General features: G+C 59.5%; 2 protein-coding genes and 1 long non-coding RNA gene across 10 annotated transcripts; 1 reads left to right on the top strand and 2 right to left on the bottom strand.

Annotated features, from left to right (window-relative positions):
- Positions 1-511: 511 nt before the first annotated feature.
- On the bottom strand, positions 512-2,389 carry ADM5 (adrenomedullin 5 (putative)). The gene is made up of 2 exons (XM_070633199.1): positions 1,107-2,389; positions 512-983 (listed from the first exon to the last, which is right to left on the bottom strand). The coding sequence occupies exons 1-2, from the start codon at positions 1,175-1,177 to the stop codon at positions 728-730; spliced, it is 327 nt and encodes a 108-aa protein (XP_070489300.1). The 5' UTR covers positions 1,178-2,389; the 3' UTR covers positions 512-727.
- A 137-nt stretch (positions 2,390-2,526) lies between these two features.
- On the bottom strand, positions 2,527-13,069 carry PRMT1 (protein arginine methyltransferase 1). 8 transcript variants are annotated; one of them, XR_011543854.1, is made up of 11 exons: positions 12,766-12,866; positions 10,575-10,628; positions 9,923-10,024; positions 9,007-9,162; positions 8,839-8,902; positions 7,128-7,270; positions 6,215-6,302; positions 5,997-6,112; positions 4,223-4,585; positions 4,005-4,179; positions 2,527-2,821 (listed from the first exon to the last, which is right to left on the bottom strand). XR_011543854.1 is itself a non-coding variant. In XM_070633193.1 (11 exons), exons 1-11 carry the CDS (start codon positions 12,799-12,801, stop codon positions 2,738-2,740), a joined length of 1,116 nt encoding a protein of 371 aa, XP_070489294.1. In that variant the 5' UTR covers positions 12,802-13,030; the 3' UTR covers positions 2,527-2,737. The 8 variants fall into 8 exon arrangements, 6 of the variants coding, with proteins under 6 accessions (XP_070489294.1, XP_070489295.1, XP_070489296.1 ...); XM_070633193.1 differs by having other exon boundaries at positions 4,005-4,126; positions 4,435-4,585; positions 12,766-13,030; XR_011543855.1 differs by lacking the exon at positions 10,575-10,628 and having other exon boundaries at positions 12,766-13,030.
- LOC139085514 (uncharacterized) lies at positions 8,032-9,538 on the top strand. Its single transcript, XR_011543856.1, has 2 exons — positions 8,032-8,167; positions 8,975-9,538. It is a non-coding gene; the product is annotated as an uncharacterized lncRNA (long non-coding RNA).
- Positions 13,070-15,440: the final 2,371 nt, after the last annotated feature.

The following is a 15,440-nucleotide window of genomic DNA, read 5'->3' as shown; positions in this document are numbered from 1 at the left end:
GCCCCCTTCGGGTCCCAGCGTCCAATCCGCTCCCTCCGTTCGATCCCCAGTCCTCGGTCTCCGGCTGCCCGGCCCGATTCTCCAGCGTTCGGCCTCCCCGGTTTCAGGCAGCATCTCCGCTCTGAGCACCGGGCTCTTCGGCTCCCCAGGCCGCTTTGTCTCTCTCGCTCTCCTTTCTCTTCGAGGAACGGGGCTCAGCTTGGAACGCACAGCCCACCTCTGAGTCAGTCGAGTCACGCGCGTGAGGTATCCAGCCGGAGCGGATGGCAGCCCTACCACTCTGCGGGGGGCGGAGGGCTGCTTTGGGGTCAGGTCGGCCCACCAAAGCCCCCCACGGGAGGTGCAGCTGCATGAGTTGAGTTGGCGCGAAAGAGGCGCTACGGAGGATTGGATTCAAGTTAGACAGCCAGAGGGACTTCCGTGAGGGAACAGGTGCATGGATAAAGGGGAAGAATATATTAGGGACCGGGCTCGGATTGGGAGGCCGGAATGGGCACAGACAAGCAGAGACTGAAACATGGAGCTCTCGTTTTATTCGGCTCTGGACGTGAATATTCTTTGTCCATGCTGGGTCCAGCCCAGTCACAGCCTGGGGCGGGGCACGGGGGAGGGAAAGATGGTCTGTGAGCCCAGGAGGTAGAGTTAGGGGCAAAGAAACTTGGGGTCTTGGCCCCAATCTACAGATGGATAAACTGAGGCGAGGAGAGGAGCAGAGACGTGCCCGACGTCACGCGGCGAGCTGGGCCCTGCGCTGGCTTCGTTGTCGCAGGCTGGGGTCCTGGAGCCGCAGCGGGACGCTGGCCCCGCGCCGCCGCCGGCGCCCGTAGCTGCGGGGGTCCTGGGGCTCGCGGCCGGCCTTCGCCGAGGGCTCCTTGGTGGAGGCGGAGCGCAGCCAGTGTAGGATGTCTGGCAGGCGGTGGGCCTGGCACGTGCCCAGGGAACAGGGGCGCCCGCGGGGCTGGGGGGCCTGGGGCCCGGGCCGCCTGCGGAGGGAGCGGGGGAGAGCGGGTTCGCGCTGGCACTTCACCGTCCCATCCCCCGACAAGGGCGCACGCGCCCCGCCGGCTCCTTCCCGCCCTGTGCCCGCTGCCACCGGCCCTTCTCACCTGCCCGCGGAGTCCGGGTCCCCCAGGACTGAGGAGGCGAGGAGACACAGCAGGAGGATGTGGGCGGCCATCGCGGGGTGGGGCGGGGAGAGCGGTGGGCGAAGCAGCCCCTCCGGGGTGCGGCCCCGCCCCCTCCCCGCGTCCGGATGATGCCCTCTGAGCGCCCGCTGTAGCTGGGACTCAGGACCGGTCCCCACTTCCCAAGCGGGGTAAACTGAGGCCGAGTCTAGGAGCCTGCACCACGCCAGAAGGGCAAGATGAGAACCCGCACCCACGAGGCCCTTGTGGGCATGCTGTCCCGCCGCGGCGCTGTCTGTGCCCCTGGGAGGCCTTGGGAGACGCGACCCTTTAAGGCCGAGGGTAGAGGGGCGGGGCAGCTGACACCTGCAAGTGGTGACAAGGCAGCTGGCTTCCAGGAAAGGGATGGGGGCAGGGAAACGCTGGGCTCCAGTGTAGATGTGACCTCACCCTCACCCCAACCCTGACCAGCCTCTCAGGGGCCAGGCGACTTCCAGAGGGGGCCGGGCAACGTGGGACATGTGCCGTCGGAGCCGTCTGGGGTTGGGGACAGAGACTGGGCCCCAGCATAGCTGGCACGGACACCATCCCGGAAGAGGAGGTGTAGACAGGTGTGCCGGGCCAGTGCCCCAGCTGTGCTGAAGCCGGTGTAGTCAGGGCCATGGAAAGACCTGCATGTTGTCTCGGGTCATCCAGGCAGTGTGGCCAGCACCCTGGGGGACAAGGGGGCTCTGTGGACAAGGCCATGGGAAAGGACATGTGTAGGCAGCCCCTGGGGAGCTGTGAGGGAGGGGACCGGGGCCTTGGCGTCCGTCTCTGTAAAGTGGGGAGGCCCTGCTGCCCTAAGGTGGGCTCCCCCATGGACCCCCACCCCCAAGTTATAAGCCCCCCCCCAGACTCAGTTTCCCCAGCTGCAGAGGGCAGGGCAGTAGTCACTGCCAGTCAGCCCTGGCCTGGCCTTGGAGGGTCCCAGACAGGAAAAAACAGCCAGAGAGGAACAATGTGTGTGTTGGGGGGGAGGCGGGGAGCCGGCCTTCTGGGAAACAAGGGCCCAGCTGTGCTGGGAACCCCCACCCCCACCCTCCCCCAGCCCAGCAGGGCAGCCCAGAGCAGAAGCCTCAGGGACAGGAGGGAACAGGGCAGAACAGTGTCTCAGGGGAAGGGGGACACAGACCCCGAGAGAGGGATCAGGGAAGAGACCCTGGGAGAGAGGTGAGCCGTGAGCTGGGCCAAGACCCTGAGGAGGAGGGCTGCAGGGCGCAGAGACCCTCCAAGGCGCGAAAGGGAACCAGACCCAGAGACACAAGTGGGAACGCTGTCCCGATGTCCCGGCACTCCCGGTGGCCACCGTGGCCCCTGCCGACGGACCCGCCCCCGCCCTGCCCCCAGGAAGCGGAGCCGGCCCAGCTGAGGATTTATTGGCGTAAATGCAACCATATAAAAACATAAGTTATGAAAAACACAGTCACGATGTGCCCCGCCCCCCGGCCCAGGCCCCTAAAACCCCCTTCTGTGGGAGGGAGGGAGAGGAAGGGGGACCCCCGAAACCAGCTAAGAATGCCGCAGCCCCTGGGTGCGCGCAGGGCCGGCCGGCCCGGGGAGAAGCGCGCCCCTCAGCGCATCCGGTAGTCGGTGGAGCAGGACAGCTCGCACAGCTGGCCCTTGAAGTCCAGGTCGATGGTGAAGTCCAGGTCGCGCTGTGGGGAGAGGGCGGGCGTGAGGGGGACCGTGCTGGGCGGGCGGAGATGCACAACTGTGGGGAGGCGGCGGAGGGGGTCCCAGCTGTCCACACCCCGCCCCAGAGACCCCAGGGTCCTGCTTTTAGCTCATGTCCAGACTGCAGAATCCATGTTGCTGGTCCCACCCAGCATCTGCCCTTAATCTGACTCCCAGTGACAGCGCCACGTGACATCCTCAAACTGTCCCTGGGGGCCAGAGCTCAGCTGGTCTGTCTCTTGCATCAGGAGATTTTCCCCCATTGAGACTATTTGCATCAGCAAAAGTCATTTCTTCCTTCTTTTATAAGGAAACCCCTCTCCGGGACACTTCCTCCTCCCGAAAAACTTGACAGCAAACTTCGATGGCCCCCCGTCCCCGCTCCCAAGCGGCCAGGAAGCCAGCACTCCTGTGCCCCCCGGGCCCTTCCACTCTGGAAAGGCTGGGGCCCAGTCACCAGCGACCTCTGCCCTCGGTCCTCACTGACCCTCACCTGGGCTCCTGGCTTCCACCTCCCTCTCCGGGTGTCTGTCTCTAGTCTGTGGCTTCCCACCCCCGGCACCCCCAAGGCTGGGCAGTACCACTTTTCAGTTGGGGGACTCCTCGTTGCTCTGTGCACCCCCAGGCCTACCCCCTAGAGGCCAGTAGTACCCCGTCTTCAGTGGTGACACCCCAAAACGTTTCCAGACCTAGACGGCGGGCGAGAGCCTGGCGCACTGCCCTCCATCCGGCTGCTCTGAGCATCCTCCAGCCTCACGCCCAGTCCCAGCGGGGCCCCAGGCAACACTGCCAGCGCGGCCCACTCCCCCGACTCCGGGTCCAGACCCCACGTCCGCCCACCGAGCTGGCTGCTGGAGCTGCCGACTTTGGCCCAGACCTGCTGCCCTCGTCTCAGCTGATGGCAGCTCCGTCCTGCCGGGGGCTCAGCTCTCCCTCCGGCCATTCCCACTCGCCCAGCCTTTACCGTGGGACTGTCAGGAGGGCTGGGGAACAAGCCCCAGCTTCCAGTAGGTTCTCAATAAAATCGTGTTCCCTAGCAGACCGTGAGGGCCCCGGGCAGGCGGAGGCCGGAGCAGGGTGTAGCCAGGCTGGCTGGCTTGGGGCTGAGGGGTGCGGGGGCCCCACCACAGGCAGAGGTGGCCCCTCCCTGCCCCCGAGCCTCACGTTGTTCTTGGCGTTGGGCCGCATGCCGATGGTGCCGAATATCTCCTCGCCCGTCTTCACTGTCAGATAATCCTCCATGTAGAACACCGTCTGCTTCCAGTGCGTGTACGGGGACTCGGGGCCTGGGGGCGGGGGTGGCTCAGCCAGGCCTCCTGCCCTGCCCTGTCCCCCAGGCCTGGGCCTTGCCCTTCCCTCTGCCGGGCACGCCCCCCAGTGACCGTTCACTCAACACTGACCGTGGTCACAATCCCCGAACCCCTCCGTCCTCGTGAAGCCCCAGAGACAGGGAGTGCGGTTTCGCGGGTGGGGAAACTGAGGCACCGCACGCTCGGGTTTGCTGGCAGAGCTGGCACCAGAACATGGGTTCTCAGTGTACCCGGGGCTCCCTCCCCCGTTGCCCAGCCCACCCGCCCCTCGGCCCGCGCCTCACTGGTGGAGAAGCCGGTCCTCTTGTGGCAGCGGGTGAACTCGATGTTGAAGTAGGCCACCAGCGCGTGCACGTAGTCGTTCCGCTTCACTTGCAGGCAGAAGGGGGACGTGAAGGTCAGGTCTTCCACCTTGACAGTGTAGATGTCCACCTCCTGCGGGACACGCCCCGTGAGCCCCGCTCCCCGACGTGCAGCCCAGTGTTCAAGCGAGACCCCCAGGGGCCACACTGGCTCCCTGCTCCCAGGGCGGGCGGGGGGGCCACGCTGGATTTCCTGTTTCCCTCTCACATCCACACCTCAAACCTGACACGTCTACCTCCTCAAACAACTACTTCCACTCGGGGAGTCACCTGCTGCCCCCTCCACCGCCTCCACCCTGCCCAGGTCCCCATGGCCTCTCTACTGCGGTGGCTTTTTTTCTCCTAAAGATTTTATTTTTCCTTTTTTTCCCAAAGCCCTCCGGTACATAGTTGTGTATTTTTAGTTGTGGGTCCTTCTAGTTGTGGCATGTGGGACGCCACCTCAGCGTGGCCTGATGAGCGGTGCCATGTCCGCGCCCAGGATCTGAACCAGCAAAACCCTGGGCCACCAAAGCAGAGCGCGCAAACATAGCCACTTGGCCACAGGGCCGGCCCCGCGGTGGCCTCTTACAGGCCCCGGCTCCCGCCCTCTCCCCCAGACCCCTTACTTGACCTGTCAGCCAAGGTGACAACTATCAAACAGTCAATGAAAGCACGTCACACCGCCGCCTAGGATCCTCAACAGCTGCCCAGTGCGCTCAGAACCAAACCAGGGCTCTGACCCAGGACACGGAGGCTGGCCCTGTCGGGGCCACAGACTTCTCCCCGCTCCCCCAGCTCTGCCCTCCTCAGTTCTGGGACTCAGCCCGTTAGTTCACCACACGGTCCCAACCCAGACACGGGGGGCTCAAAAAAACGATCACGGTTGCAGCACTCTTTATGGCTGACCCATGCGTGTATAAACTCGCTCGTGGCCTGGGCTCTCAGCCACCTGCCTCAGGGGTGCCCGGGGGAATGTGTGCCCCGGGGCGGGGCCAGCCCGCCTGCTCAGGATCCTATGCCCCAAGGGCCTGCCTGGCTCACAAAGCTTTTTATTTTATTTATTTATTTGTTTTCATTTTTGCTGTGAAACATTTGCCCTGAGCTAAGATCCATTGCCAATCCTCCTCTTTTTTTTTTCTCTCTTTTTGCTTGAGGAAGACTGGCCCTGAGCAAACATCCATGTCAGTCTTCCTCTACTTTGTATGTGGGACTCTGCCACAGCATGGCTGGTGAGTGGTGTAGGTCCACACCCAGGATCTGAACCCGTGAATCCAGGCTGCCGGAGTGGAATGTGCAAACTTACCCGCTACACCGTGGGGCTGGCCCTACTACAAAGCTTTTTAATAAATGAAGTGGCTTCTCTGAGCCTCTAAAGCCACCTCTGACTGACAGGTCAGGCCCCCAAGACCTCAGGCAAACTCTGGAGCCTGATGTCTTGCACAAGGGCCAGGTGCTGGTCCTTCTTTGGTTCCTACCCTGGGGAACACCAGCCACCCCCTCACCTTGATGAGGCAGGCGTTGGTGACCAGCTGCTTGGGGTCCACCACGTCCACCAGGGGCTCCTTGATGGCCACATCCTTGATGCAAGACATGTCGAAGCCGTACACGTTCTCCCACCCTGGGCAGGCAGGCGGGAGCGTGAGCCCATGGGCACCCGGGCCAGGCCCGCCCCTGCCCCCGCCCCCCGCCCCCCGGCCCCCGCCCCCTGGCCCCTGCTCACAGTGGATCTTGTAGTCTTTATACTGCCGGTCCTCGATGGCCGTCACGTACAGCGTGGCTCGGTCTGGGAAGATGAGGCCGTCGGGTGCCTGCGGAGGGGGACGAGTAGGGGCGAGGATGTCAAGGGTGGCAGGGTCTTGGCAGCACCATCCCCACATCTTGCTGGTTTGGTCTCTTCATCTCCCCCGCGGCCCCTGGCCTGGGCTGAGCCTCCAGTCACAGTCGCCACCTGGACTCCGGCAGTGGCCTCTGCCCTCGTCTATTGCCCATGGCCGCCCAGGAGCACCTACGTCAGACCCTCTCCTTCAGGGATCCTCCGAACCCTCCCTGGCTCCTCTGAGAGGTAAACCAGAGTCTCATGGGGTCCACAAGGCCCTGTGAGATCTGCACAGGCCCTTCCACCCCTCACCTCCTCCTGTTCCTCCAGACCCTCAGTCCACTCCAGCTTCCCCACAGCTCTCAACACACAGAAAGCGCACGCCTGCCCCAGGACTTTTGCACTGGCCGACATCCTCTGCCCAACACGCTCTTCCCCTTAGATCCCATGCAGCTACTTCCCCTCCTTTTAGGTCTCAGTCACCTCCCCTGGGAGGCCTGCTCTGATCTGAGCACCTGGGACCACGGCCCCCCAGTCCCTCCCTATCCCTCTGCCCTGCTACGGCTTTCTTCCCGGCACTAACTCCCTCCTGACATGGCACCATCTCCTTGTGGCTGTCTAGCTTCTGGTGCCTGTTACACCCCGTGCTGGCTGTGGGCCTTCCAACGTCCATGTGGTCAATGCCCTGTATTAAGCCCCTTGCGTGGGAAATACCTAGCATGGCTTTTGTTTTCTGCCTGACTCTGACTGATACGCCCTCAATGACGGCTGGAGGACCCCAGCCGCATGAGCCGCTCCCACCCCTCCAGGGCCTCACCAGCCACTTGTCTCGGGCGTAGAGCACGGTGTTGAGCATGGATTCGTAGAAGAGGCAGTAGCCCATCCACTCGCTGATGATGATGTCCACCTTCTCCACTGGGAGCTCCACCTCCTCCACCTTCCCCTTGATGATGGTCACCACTGTGGGGACACACGGGGGCACGTATCATCACCCCTGAGGAGACCCCGGGGTGGGGGCCAGAGCCTGGAGACCCCACTGGGGCAGCCCTTGTCTTCTCAAGGAAGGGCTGGGGGCTGCATCTGGGGACCCGCAAAGAACTCGGCGAGCCGAGGCCACAGCCTGTTAACTCAGTGCTAAAACTCATCGCTCTTGATGTTTCTGAGGCAGAAGCAGAAATTTTATGTGGACTAGATATTAGGGGATATGAAGATTTTGTCGCTAATTGGGTTCAATGTATAAGTAACAGCATGATCACGTCTTTAAACGGCCTTATCTATTAGAGACACACAAGCAGGATTTACAGAGGAAATGGTACCAATGTTGGAAGTTGCTTCAAATGGAAATATTTAAAGCTGAGCAATGGGTACTTGAGGGTTGCTGATACTAGCCTCTTTTCTTAGTCAGTACTTAGTCTATCAGAGAACCAGGCCAGTTTTTTTTTTTAAAAGGAAGATTGGCCCTGAGCTAACATCTGTTGCCAGTCTTCCTTTTTTTTCCCTCCCCAAAGCCCCAGTACGTAGTTGTGTCTCCTAGTTGTGAGTCCTTCTATGTGGGACGCGGCCACAGCCTGGCTTGAGGAGCATTGTGCTGGGCCTGCACCCAGGATCTGAACCCGTGAAGCCTGGGCCGCCAAAGTGGAGCACATGAACTTAACTGACCACTACGCCACAGGGCCAGCCCCCCTAACCTCTTTTTTTTTTTAAATCACTTCTGTTTCTAGAATGCCAGGAGCTCTCCCCTCTGGAAAACCCACTGTCTCCCCACACTCCCTGCCCCTCGGCCTCAGTGGTGGAACTCAAAGGCAGTTTGGCACCATCTACCTAACTTATATTTTCGACCCAAGCAACCCTGCCTGTGTAAGTTGGCCTCACAGATATGCTAGTTTGTGTATGGAAAGACACTGTGTGCGGGGGGATGAAAATCTCAGCAGCGGCTCACACTCGCATCACCGGGAGCCTGGATAAGGACGCTGGGTGCGTGCGTGTGAGGGCGTCACCAGAAAGAGCAAGACCCTCTTAACAGCTGAAACGCATTAAACCCTATGACAAACAGATGAAAAAAGCAAAGGGCCAAACACTTGTATGAAATGCTATTTGTGTAAAAAATATGCACGTGACTGTAAAAACATTGTCAGATATGTCTGCTTGTCCGTGCCGACTTCTCTGGAAGGGAACGTTGGCTGGACTCAGAGGAGGGGGGAAGCAGACCTCTCTCTGGGCCAGCAGGTGTCAGCCACGTGGCTCTGTTACTCAATGAAGAAACTGAAGGCTGCCTTTTGCCCTGAGGTTTAAAGACTGAAGCGCTAAGCGTGTGATTTCCACACTCAAGTTCTCAGAGGGCAGGACACGCTCACAGGTCGTGGGTTCTGAGAAGGCTGCATCCTCGGGCTGTCGGCGGCCCACAGGCCACCTGGGAGGAAGGGCTGAATCTGTGTCCAGTGGCCCCACCCTTGTGCCAAGGGCCCCGGAGAAGCTGGGCTCACCCACGCCACCCCCCCCCCGCCAAACTCATTCTCTCCTGGGCTCACCGTGGTCTAACTTGTTGGCTTTGACGATCTTCACTGCATAATCAGAGATACTGGAACACTCGATCTGGGGGCCCAGGAAGAAGGGAGGGTGAGACGCCCTGAGTCCCAGCCTCAACCCCCATTCTCTTCCCCCCAGGCCCAGGCCTGACCAGCCGCCAGGACACTCACCCCGATGACCTTGCGGGCCCCGGCCTTGGCAGCGAACATGCAAAGGATCCCGGTGCCCGAGCCCACGTCCAGCACCACCTTGTCCTTGAAGAGGTGCCGGTTGTGAAACATGGAGTTTCGGTACGTGAGGGTGCGCACCTCATCTTTCAGCATCTCCTGGGGGAGTAGGGGGCACAAGGATACTGTGAGGGGCCCGAATCCCCAGCTGAAGAATGGGGCACCCTGGCCTCTGACACGCTGATCATTTGGAGAGCTGGAGCCCAGCCTCCCACCACCTTCGTCCCCTTGGAACAAGCCATTTCCCTTCCACGTGCCTCAGTTTCCCTATATGTAAAACCCGACCGGATGGGTTAAACTCCCATCTCAGCCAGATTCCACCACCGCCGCCTCAGCCCAGCGATCCTGGCCTTTTGAATGTCGTAAGAATGCCACCGAATTGCACACTTGAAACTGGTAAATTTTATGTATATTTCACCACAATTACAAAAAGGCCTCAGCAAAAAAAAGAAAAAATAAAAGAAAAAAAAGCTCAGCATCCCATCCCAGCTGCTTGCTGGGACCTCAGACTCCACCGTGGGCAAGAGGCCCGTCCGCGCCCGGGCGTAGCAGCTGGGGGACAGTCCCACCGCCGGTCACCAGAGGGCGCCAGAGACTGACAGCCAGGCCTCTGGCTGCAGTCGCGGCGCGCATGCGCGCTCCCACCCCAGCCTCCCAGGAGTGGCCCCGCGGAGGCCGGGTTCCCCTCGGTCGCCACGGCAACGGCTGGGAGCCGGGACCCCCGGGGTGTGCCCCGCATGCGCAGAGGGGCGGCCAGGGGAGGCAGTGCACATGCGTGGGAAATTAAGTTCGAGCCCTGCCAAACAGGGACACCCCCCTCCCCCAGGGTGGAGCATCCTCAGGAGGTGTCCCCACTCACCTCGTGGATGCCGAAGTGGGCATAGGAGTCGAAGTAGTAATCTTTGGACGTCATGTCCTCAGCATTGGGCTTCTCGCTGCTCTCTGCCTGGCCACAGGAGACCTGGGAGAGGGTGGATGGGGGCGTGCGTCAAATCGGGGGGCTCCCCACCGCCTCCTGAACCTCCAGGTCCCTACTCCTGGAGAGTACAGAACCGCCCCTCCCAAACCGCACCACGGCAACCCTACAGACCCCCCTGCCATCTTTCCTCCCCCAGAACCCCAAAATCTAATGACCCCATTCTCCTCCTCCAGGACCCCCCCAGAGCACGATCCACGGGAGGACCCCCGATACCTCAGCCACGCCTACCATCTCTCCAGTCTCTCTGCCCCCGTCTCTAGCTCAGCCCACAGCTGGGAAGGGGAGGGGCAGCAGAACTGGGGCCGACACAGGGAGGGGCAAGGGGGGCTGGGAATGGAGTTAAGGAAGTAGCCACGGTATTGGGGGAGGCCAGATGGGGGCCACAGACCTAGAGGGAGTTTGTCCTAAGTGTTTCCGGGGCTCGGGGTAAATTGGTTTGAAGCAAGAGGGATCACGGTTAGACTGCTAGCAGGGGCCTGATGTGTGGCAGGATATGTTTATGTGGGGAAGGGTCTCACAAAAGGATATTTACTTCTTCAAGAGGCGGCTGCAGGCTCATCCCATTAGCCAAGGTGGCTACAAATTTCTAGGAGAGAGTAACACGGAGAAAGGATTAGCTACTGGGAGCGGCTAGGGGAAGGCCAGGCCAGAGGACCCAGGCTCTTGGGGAGGGCGGTGTTTCTTGCAATTTTCCTTCTCCTTGCTGGGGAGGGGTGACAGAGGGAGCAAGGAAAGAGGCAGGGCTGTTTTTAAAAGAGACAGAAGTGGGGGGAGAAGAGCGGGTTTCTGGCTCAGCTGTGGCTGGAGAGATGGTGGCCGGCCCCCACGCTGCCCCTCTCTGGCCAGGCACCTGACCATACACCTCCCCCATGCCCGCCAGAGGAACTGGCACCCGCCGGGCACACAGGCACCGCCAGCTGTCACTCCCCCTGATCATCTAATCCCCCCAGATTAGGTGACACTTCCTGACATACACCCCCATCCTGGGGTGCCATGAGTAGCCGGGGGAGAGGGGCTGGCAGGGGGCACCCAATGGGCATCTGCCACATCTGCCAACCAGTCTCTTATGAGAGGATTCCAGAAAGGAGGTGTGGCACCCCCATCAGAGCTGGCACCCCTGCCCCTAGCTCCTGCCTCGGGCTCAGGAAGCCCCCAACAAAACCAGCCGGAGCCAGTCTCCTCTCGTTACCCTCTACCCAGGAAGACAGTCCCAGGGACCATGGCCAGCTTCTGGATCTTTGAGCCCATCCCTCCCCCATTCAGACGGCTCCCAGGTGTGGGGCCAAGTCCTGGGACAACCTCTGGGGAAGATATTTCCTCCACCCCTACAGGCCCTGGTCCAGGAGAGAGCCAAGGGTGATGGTCACATTGGAGTGACCCTTGGGAGCGGCCCCCTAATGGCATGCATCTTGGGATCTGACCGCCCACTTCAGAGAATGCTTCAAGGCAAGCGGCAAGTGCAGAGGCCCCATCAGATTACATCTCTTCCAAATGTGACCACCCTCCAAGCGTGAAGTCACAGACACGACCCACTGAGCTCCAAGCCCCACCCCCATCCTCCCAAGCCAGCGAGGAGGCTTGGGGAGGGGATTTCCCACTGCGGCCCATTTCTCAATACCACTGACACCACCGCCAGACAAGCATCAAGACGGCTTGAAAGCCAGCACCGAAACCAGCCCCACATGGCTGCACAAGAACCAAACCCCACGGGAAACGGTTTCAGGGATCCAGGCTCAGGACCCCCAAATAGGACTTCAGGAAGGGGGAGGCCATCTCTCACAAATGCCCCGGGGAGAGAAAGGGGTCCAGGAAGGCGTAAAGCTCGCAGCCTATATTCCATCAGATTCCCCCCCCCCCCAGCAGACAGACGCTCCGCTCCCTCCCCTCGCCCGGGAGGGGGGCTTTGGGACACGCCCCATGAAAAAGACGTCCCTCCCACACACCCAGAAATGGCCACAAGGGGGTGCACGGAGCCTTATCGAGAAGGATCTCCTTCAGCTAGGTGCCCCCCCCAGAGGGAGGTCACAGGGGCATGCCCCATCCCCCCAGCTCCCAGAGCCCGGGGCAGGGGAGAATCCACAGACAGGAAACGGGAGGGCTCGAAGGGAACCAATTCTTCGTCTTCCTCCAACCCCAACCCAAAAGTCCACGAAATCTGGACCGACGCCCAAGCAGATGCCCCGGCCCCGGGAAGGGGGCTGCAGAGCCTCGATACACTGCCCCTCCTAAGAGACTCTTTACTTCGCAGAGGGCCCCAAGTAAGTCCCACCCCGAGGCGTCTATCACGATCGCCGGGGAGGCGGGTTGGGGGCGTCCAGGGAAGGGTCGGAGCCTCCTTCCCGCCCCCCCGGGGCGCCCCTCCCCCGGCCGGGGGCGGGGCCTTTGTCCCACACGTGGAGCCCGCCGGGCCACCGGGCACGGCACACCCCCTCCCCACCCACCGCGCCGCGGCCACGTGGGGGCCAGGCCGGAAGCGCCCCCAGCCCTCCCCGACGTGGGAGGGGGCACGAGACCCACGGTTCGGCCGGCTGCCGCAGGCCCCCGAGAGCTAGGGAGCCCGCACCCCAAAGGGTGCCCCCGGATCCGGAGCATGCGGCGCCCCCTCCCTACAGCTAGCGGCCTTGAGCCCCCATCCGCCTATTCGGAGCCCCTTCTCCACGACGGAGGCATAAAACACCGACCTCCAAACCGCCCCCGCCCCCGCCGGCGCTCCAGGCACTCACCTCCATGATGCAGTTCGCGGCCTCGGCTGCCGCCATCTTCACCCGCACCTACTCCTCCTCCGGCCGCCGAGACCCCCCCCTTTCTCCGCACTCCCCCGGGACCGTCTTATACCGGAGGGTCCACGGCCCGCCCACCGCGACCCCGCCAGGAGTTCTCATTGGCCATAGAGGCGGCCCGTCTGGGAATACCATTTATCAATTGGGCAAGAGAGAAGCCCATCAAAGTTCGGGGGCCCGCCCAGTCTGGCGTGCAGAGCCCCGCCCCTTAAGTCGACCTGGATGGGAAAGACGGCCCGTCTATCGCAAGCAGCGCGACTGGTGATTGGGCAAAGTCAACCAGGAGTTCCCGCCCCTTCCCCCACCAGCACCGCCTCATAACTTCCCGGCGGGCCCCGCGCTAAGCGGACATCTTGAAATAGAGCTGTCCATCACCAAAACGATCCGCCTCTTAATAGCTGCTATAGGCTTATCCGAGTGTGACGTCACGAGGCCTTTGGCCAGCTCTCGCCGAGCTGTTGGCCTCGAGGAGAACACGACGATTGGCCCATGTGGAGGAGGGAGGCAGGGCTTTAGGCTCCATCGATTGGCTCGAAAGAACTGTCACTCATCGCCCATTCGGTGGATTCTCCCAGCCGGAGGGGGGGCTCCAGGAGGAACAAGGGAGCTTGTGCCCATTTACCCGAGAGAAAAACTGAAGCAGGGTGAGGGCAGAGAGAGGGAGGGCTTGTGCGGGGTCCCGAAATAAGTCAGGACTAGGACTCAGGCGTCGAGGTATTTAACCTCTTGCCCTCTACTTAACTGTTCCAAGTTTTATAAACCCAGAGAACCCACTTAAGCCACTTGGCCTTTGCCAAGTCCCTCCCATTGCCGGGAACACGCCCCTTGCTTCGGCCAACTCCTATACGTCAGTCGGGGCCCAGTTTAGACGCCACCTCCTCCAGGAAGGGTTCCTCGACCTGCAGGAAGTTACTAGTTGGACGAAGATGAATGCAACTTGTGGAATATATCCATCCCCCCAGATCGTTCCTTTATGACCCTTTCCAGTCAATACTTTTCCCACCCAATCCCAGAAGGAATCACTATTTTTTGTCACTATAGCGTAGCTTTCCTTTTCTAAAATTTCATAGGCATGGAATTATACCGTATGTGCTCTTTTATGTCTGTCTTCTTTCATTCAGCGTAATGCTTTTGAGATCCACGTTGTGGATCCTTTTTCTTGCCAAGAAGGATTCCACTGTATGGCTGTATCACAATTTCCTTATCCATTTTGCTGTTGATGGGCAGCTGGGTGGTTTCCAGATTGGGGCTGTTACGAAGAAAGTGGCTGTGAACGTTCGTGGACAAGTCTTTCTGTGGACACACACTTTCATTTCTCTGGGCTAAACCTAGGAGCACATGGCTGGGTCGTATGCTAGGTGTATGTTTAACTTTCTGAGAAACTGCCAAAAAGTTTTCCAGGGTGTTCGACCATTTTGCATTCCCATCAGTGATGCATGAGCGTTCCAGTCGCTCCACATCCTCTCCAGCTCTTCCTAAGATGGGTCTTTAATTTTAACCATTCTGGGGGGGTATGAAGCACTATCTCGTGGTTCTCATTTGCATTCCCCTGACCCTAATGTTGAGCATCTTTTCATGTGCTTATTGCCCATTTGTGCATCTTCTTTTATCAAGTGTCTGTTCAAGTCTTTTGCCCACTTTTACAGACCCGTGCTGTTTTCTTGTTCACAAATTGTAAACGTTCTTTATAGATTCTGGAGACAGGTTTCTGTCAGATAGTATCTACTTTGAATATTTTCTCCCAATCTGTCATCTGCCTTAAATTTTCTTAATGTTGTCTTTGGAAGAGCAGAGATTTTAATTTTTTTTTTCTCCCCAAAGCCCCAGGACATAGTTGTATCTCCTAATTGTAAGTCCTTCTAGTTCTTCTCTGTGAGACGCCGACACAGCATGGCTTGAGGAGCGGTGTGTAGGTTGGCGCCCAGGATCCAAACTCTCAAACCCCAGGGCCACCAAAGTGGAGTGCATGAACTTAACCACTCGGCAAGGGGGCTGGCCCAGATTTTAAATTTTTATGAAGTCCAATTAACTACAACAGCCCACATCTTGACCCCTACTATACTGCATTTTTTTTTTTTTTTGGCTATTTTTCCAAATGTTTCAGCAGATTTTTTTAACCTTTTTTTTTTCTGATTTCCAAGTATGTTGATCCAATCAATTACTTCTGCTCTGTGCTGCTGCAGAGCAAAAAATTGTAACAAACTCTCTCTTCAACACTACGGAATAGCCTAATGTCATTGGAAAGGAGACGGCATGGGGCAGGGGGCTGCCTGGGTAGAGTTCAGGGGAGAGAGCCTGTTGGAATCAGAAATGTGGGCGTCGTCAGCATCAAATTCTGCCTTTTCCAATATGGCAGCCACTCGCCCCATAGGGCGGTGAGCAGTGGACTGTGGGAAGTCTGAACTGAGATGTGTTGTGGGTGTAAGACACACACTGGATTCTGAAGATTTCATAGAAAAAAAGAAACTGTAATAGCTGAATATTTTTTATCTTGATTACATGTTGAAATGATTCTATTTTGGATAAATGGGGTAAACAAAAATTGTTAAAATTCATTTCCCTGTTACTTTTCATTTTGCTTTAACGGGTTCTTAGTGCATTCTAAATAACATATGTGG

Source organism: Equus przewalskii, chromosome 9, assembly GCF_037783145.1.
Source record: "Equus przewalskii isolate Varuska chromosome 9, EquPr2, whole genome shotgun sequence".
NCBI classification, from domain to species: domain Eukaryota; kingdom Metazoa; phylum Chordata; class Mammalia; order Perissodactyla; family Equidae; genus Equus; species Equus przewalskii.
The sequence above is the reverse complement of the archived record's forward strand: the minus strand, read 5'-3'. Positions and strand labels throughout refer to the sequence as shown.

Bases quoted from the DNA above. Each gene is read 5' to 3' on its own strand.
- ADM5 (XM_070633199.1), bottom strand. From the start codon at position 1,177: ATGGCCGCCCACATCCTCCTGCTGTGTCTCCTCGCCTCCTCAGTCCTG. The intron at 984-1,106 runs GTGAGAAGGGCC...CTCCCTCCGCAG, and splicing joins GACCCGGACTCCGCGGGCAG to GCGGCCCGGGCCCCAGGCCC.
- PRMT1 (XM_070633193.1), bottom strand. From the start codon at position 12,801: ATGGCGGCAGCCGAGGCCGCGAACTGCATCATGGAG. The intron at 10,025-10,574 runs GTAAATATCCTT...ACCCTCTCCCAG, and splicing joins TGCAGCCGCCTCTTGAAGAA to GTCTCCTGTGGCCAGGCAGA. The intron at 7,271-8,838 runs GTGAGCCCAGGA...GTGTCCCCACAG, and splicing joins AGCCAACAAGTTAGACCACG to TGGTGACCATCATCAAGGGG.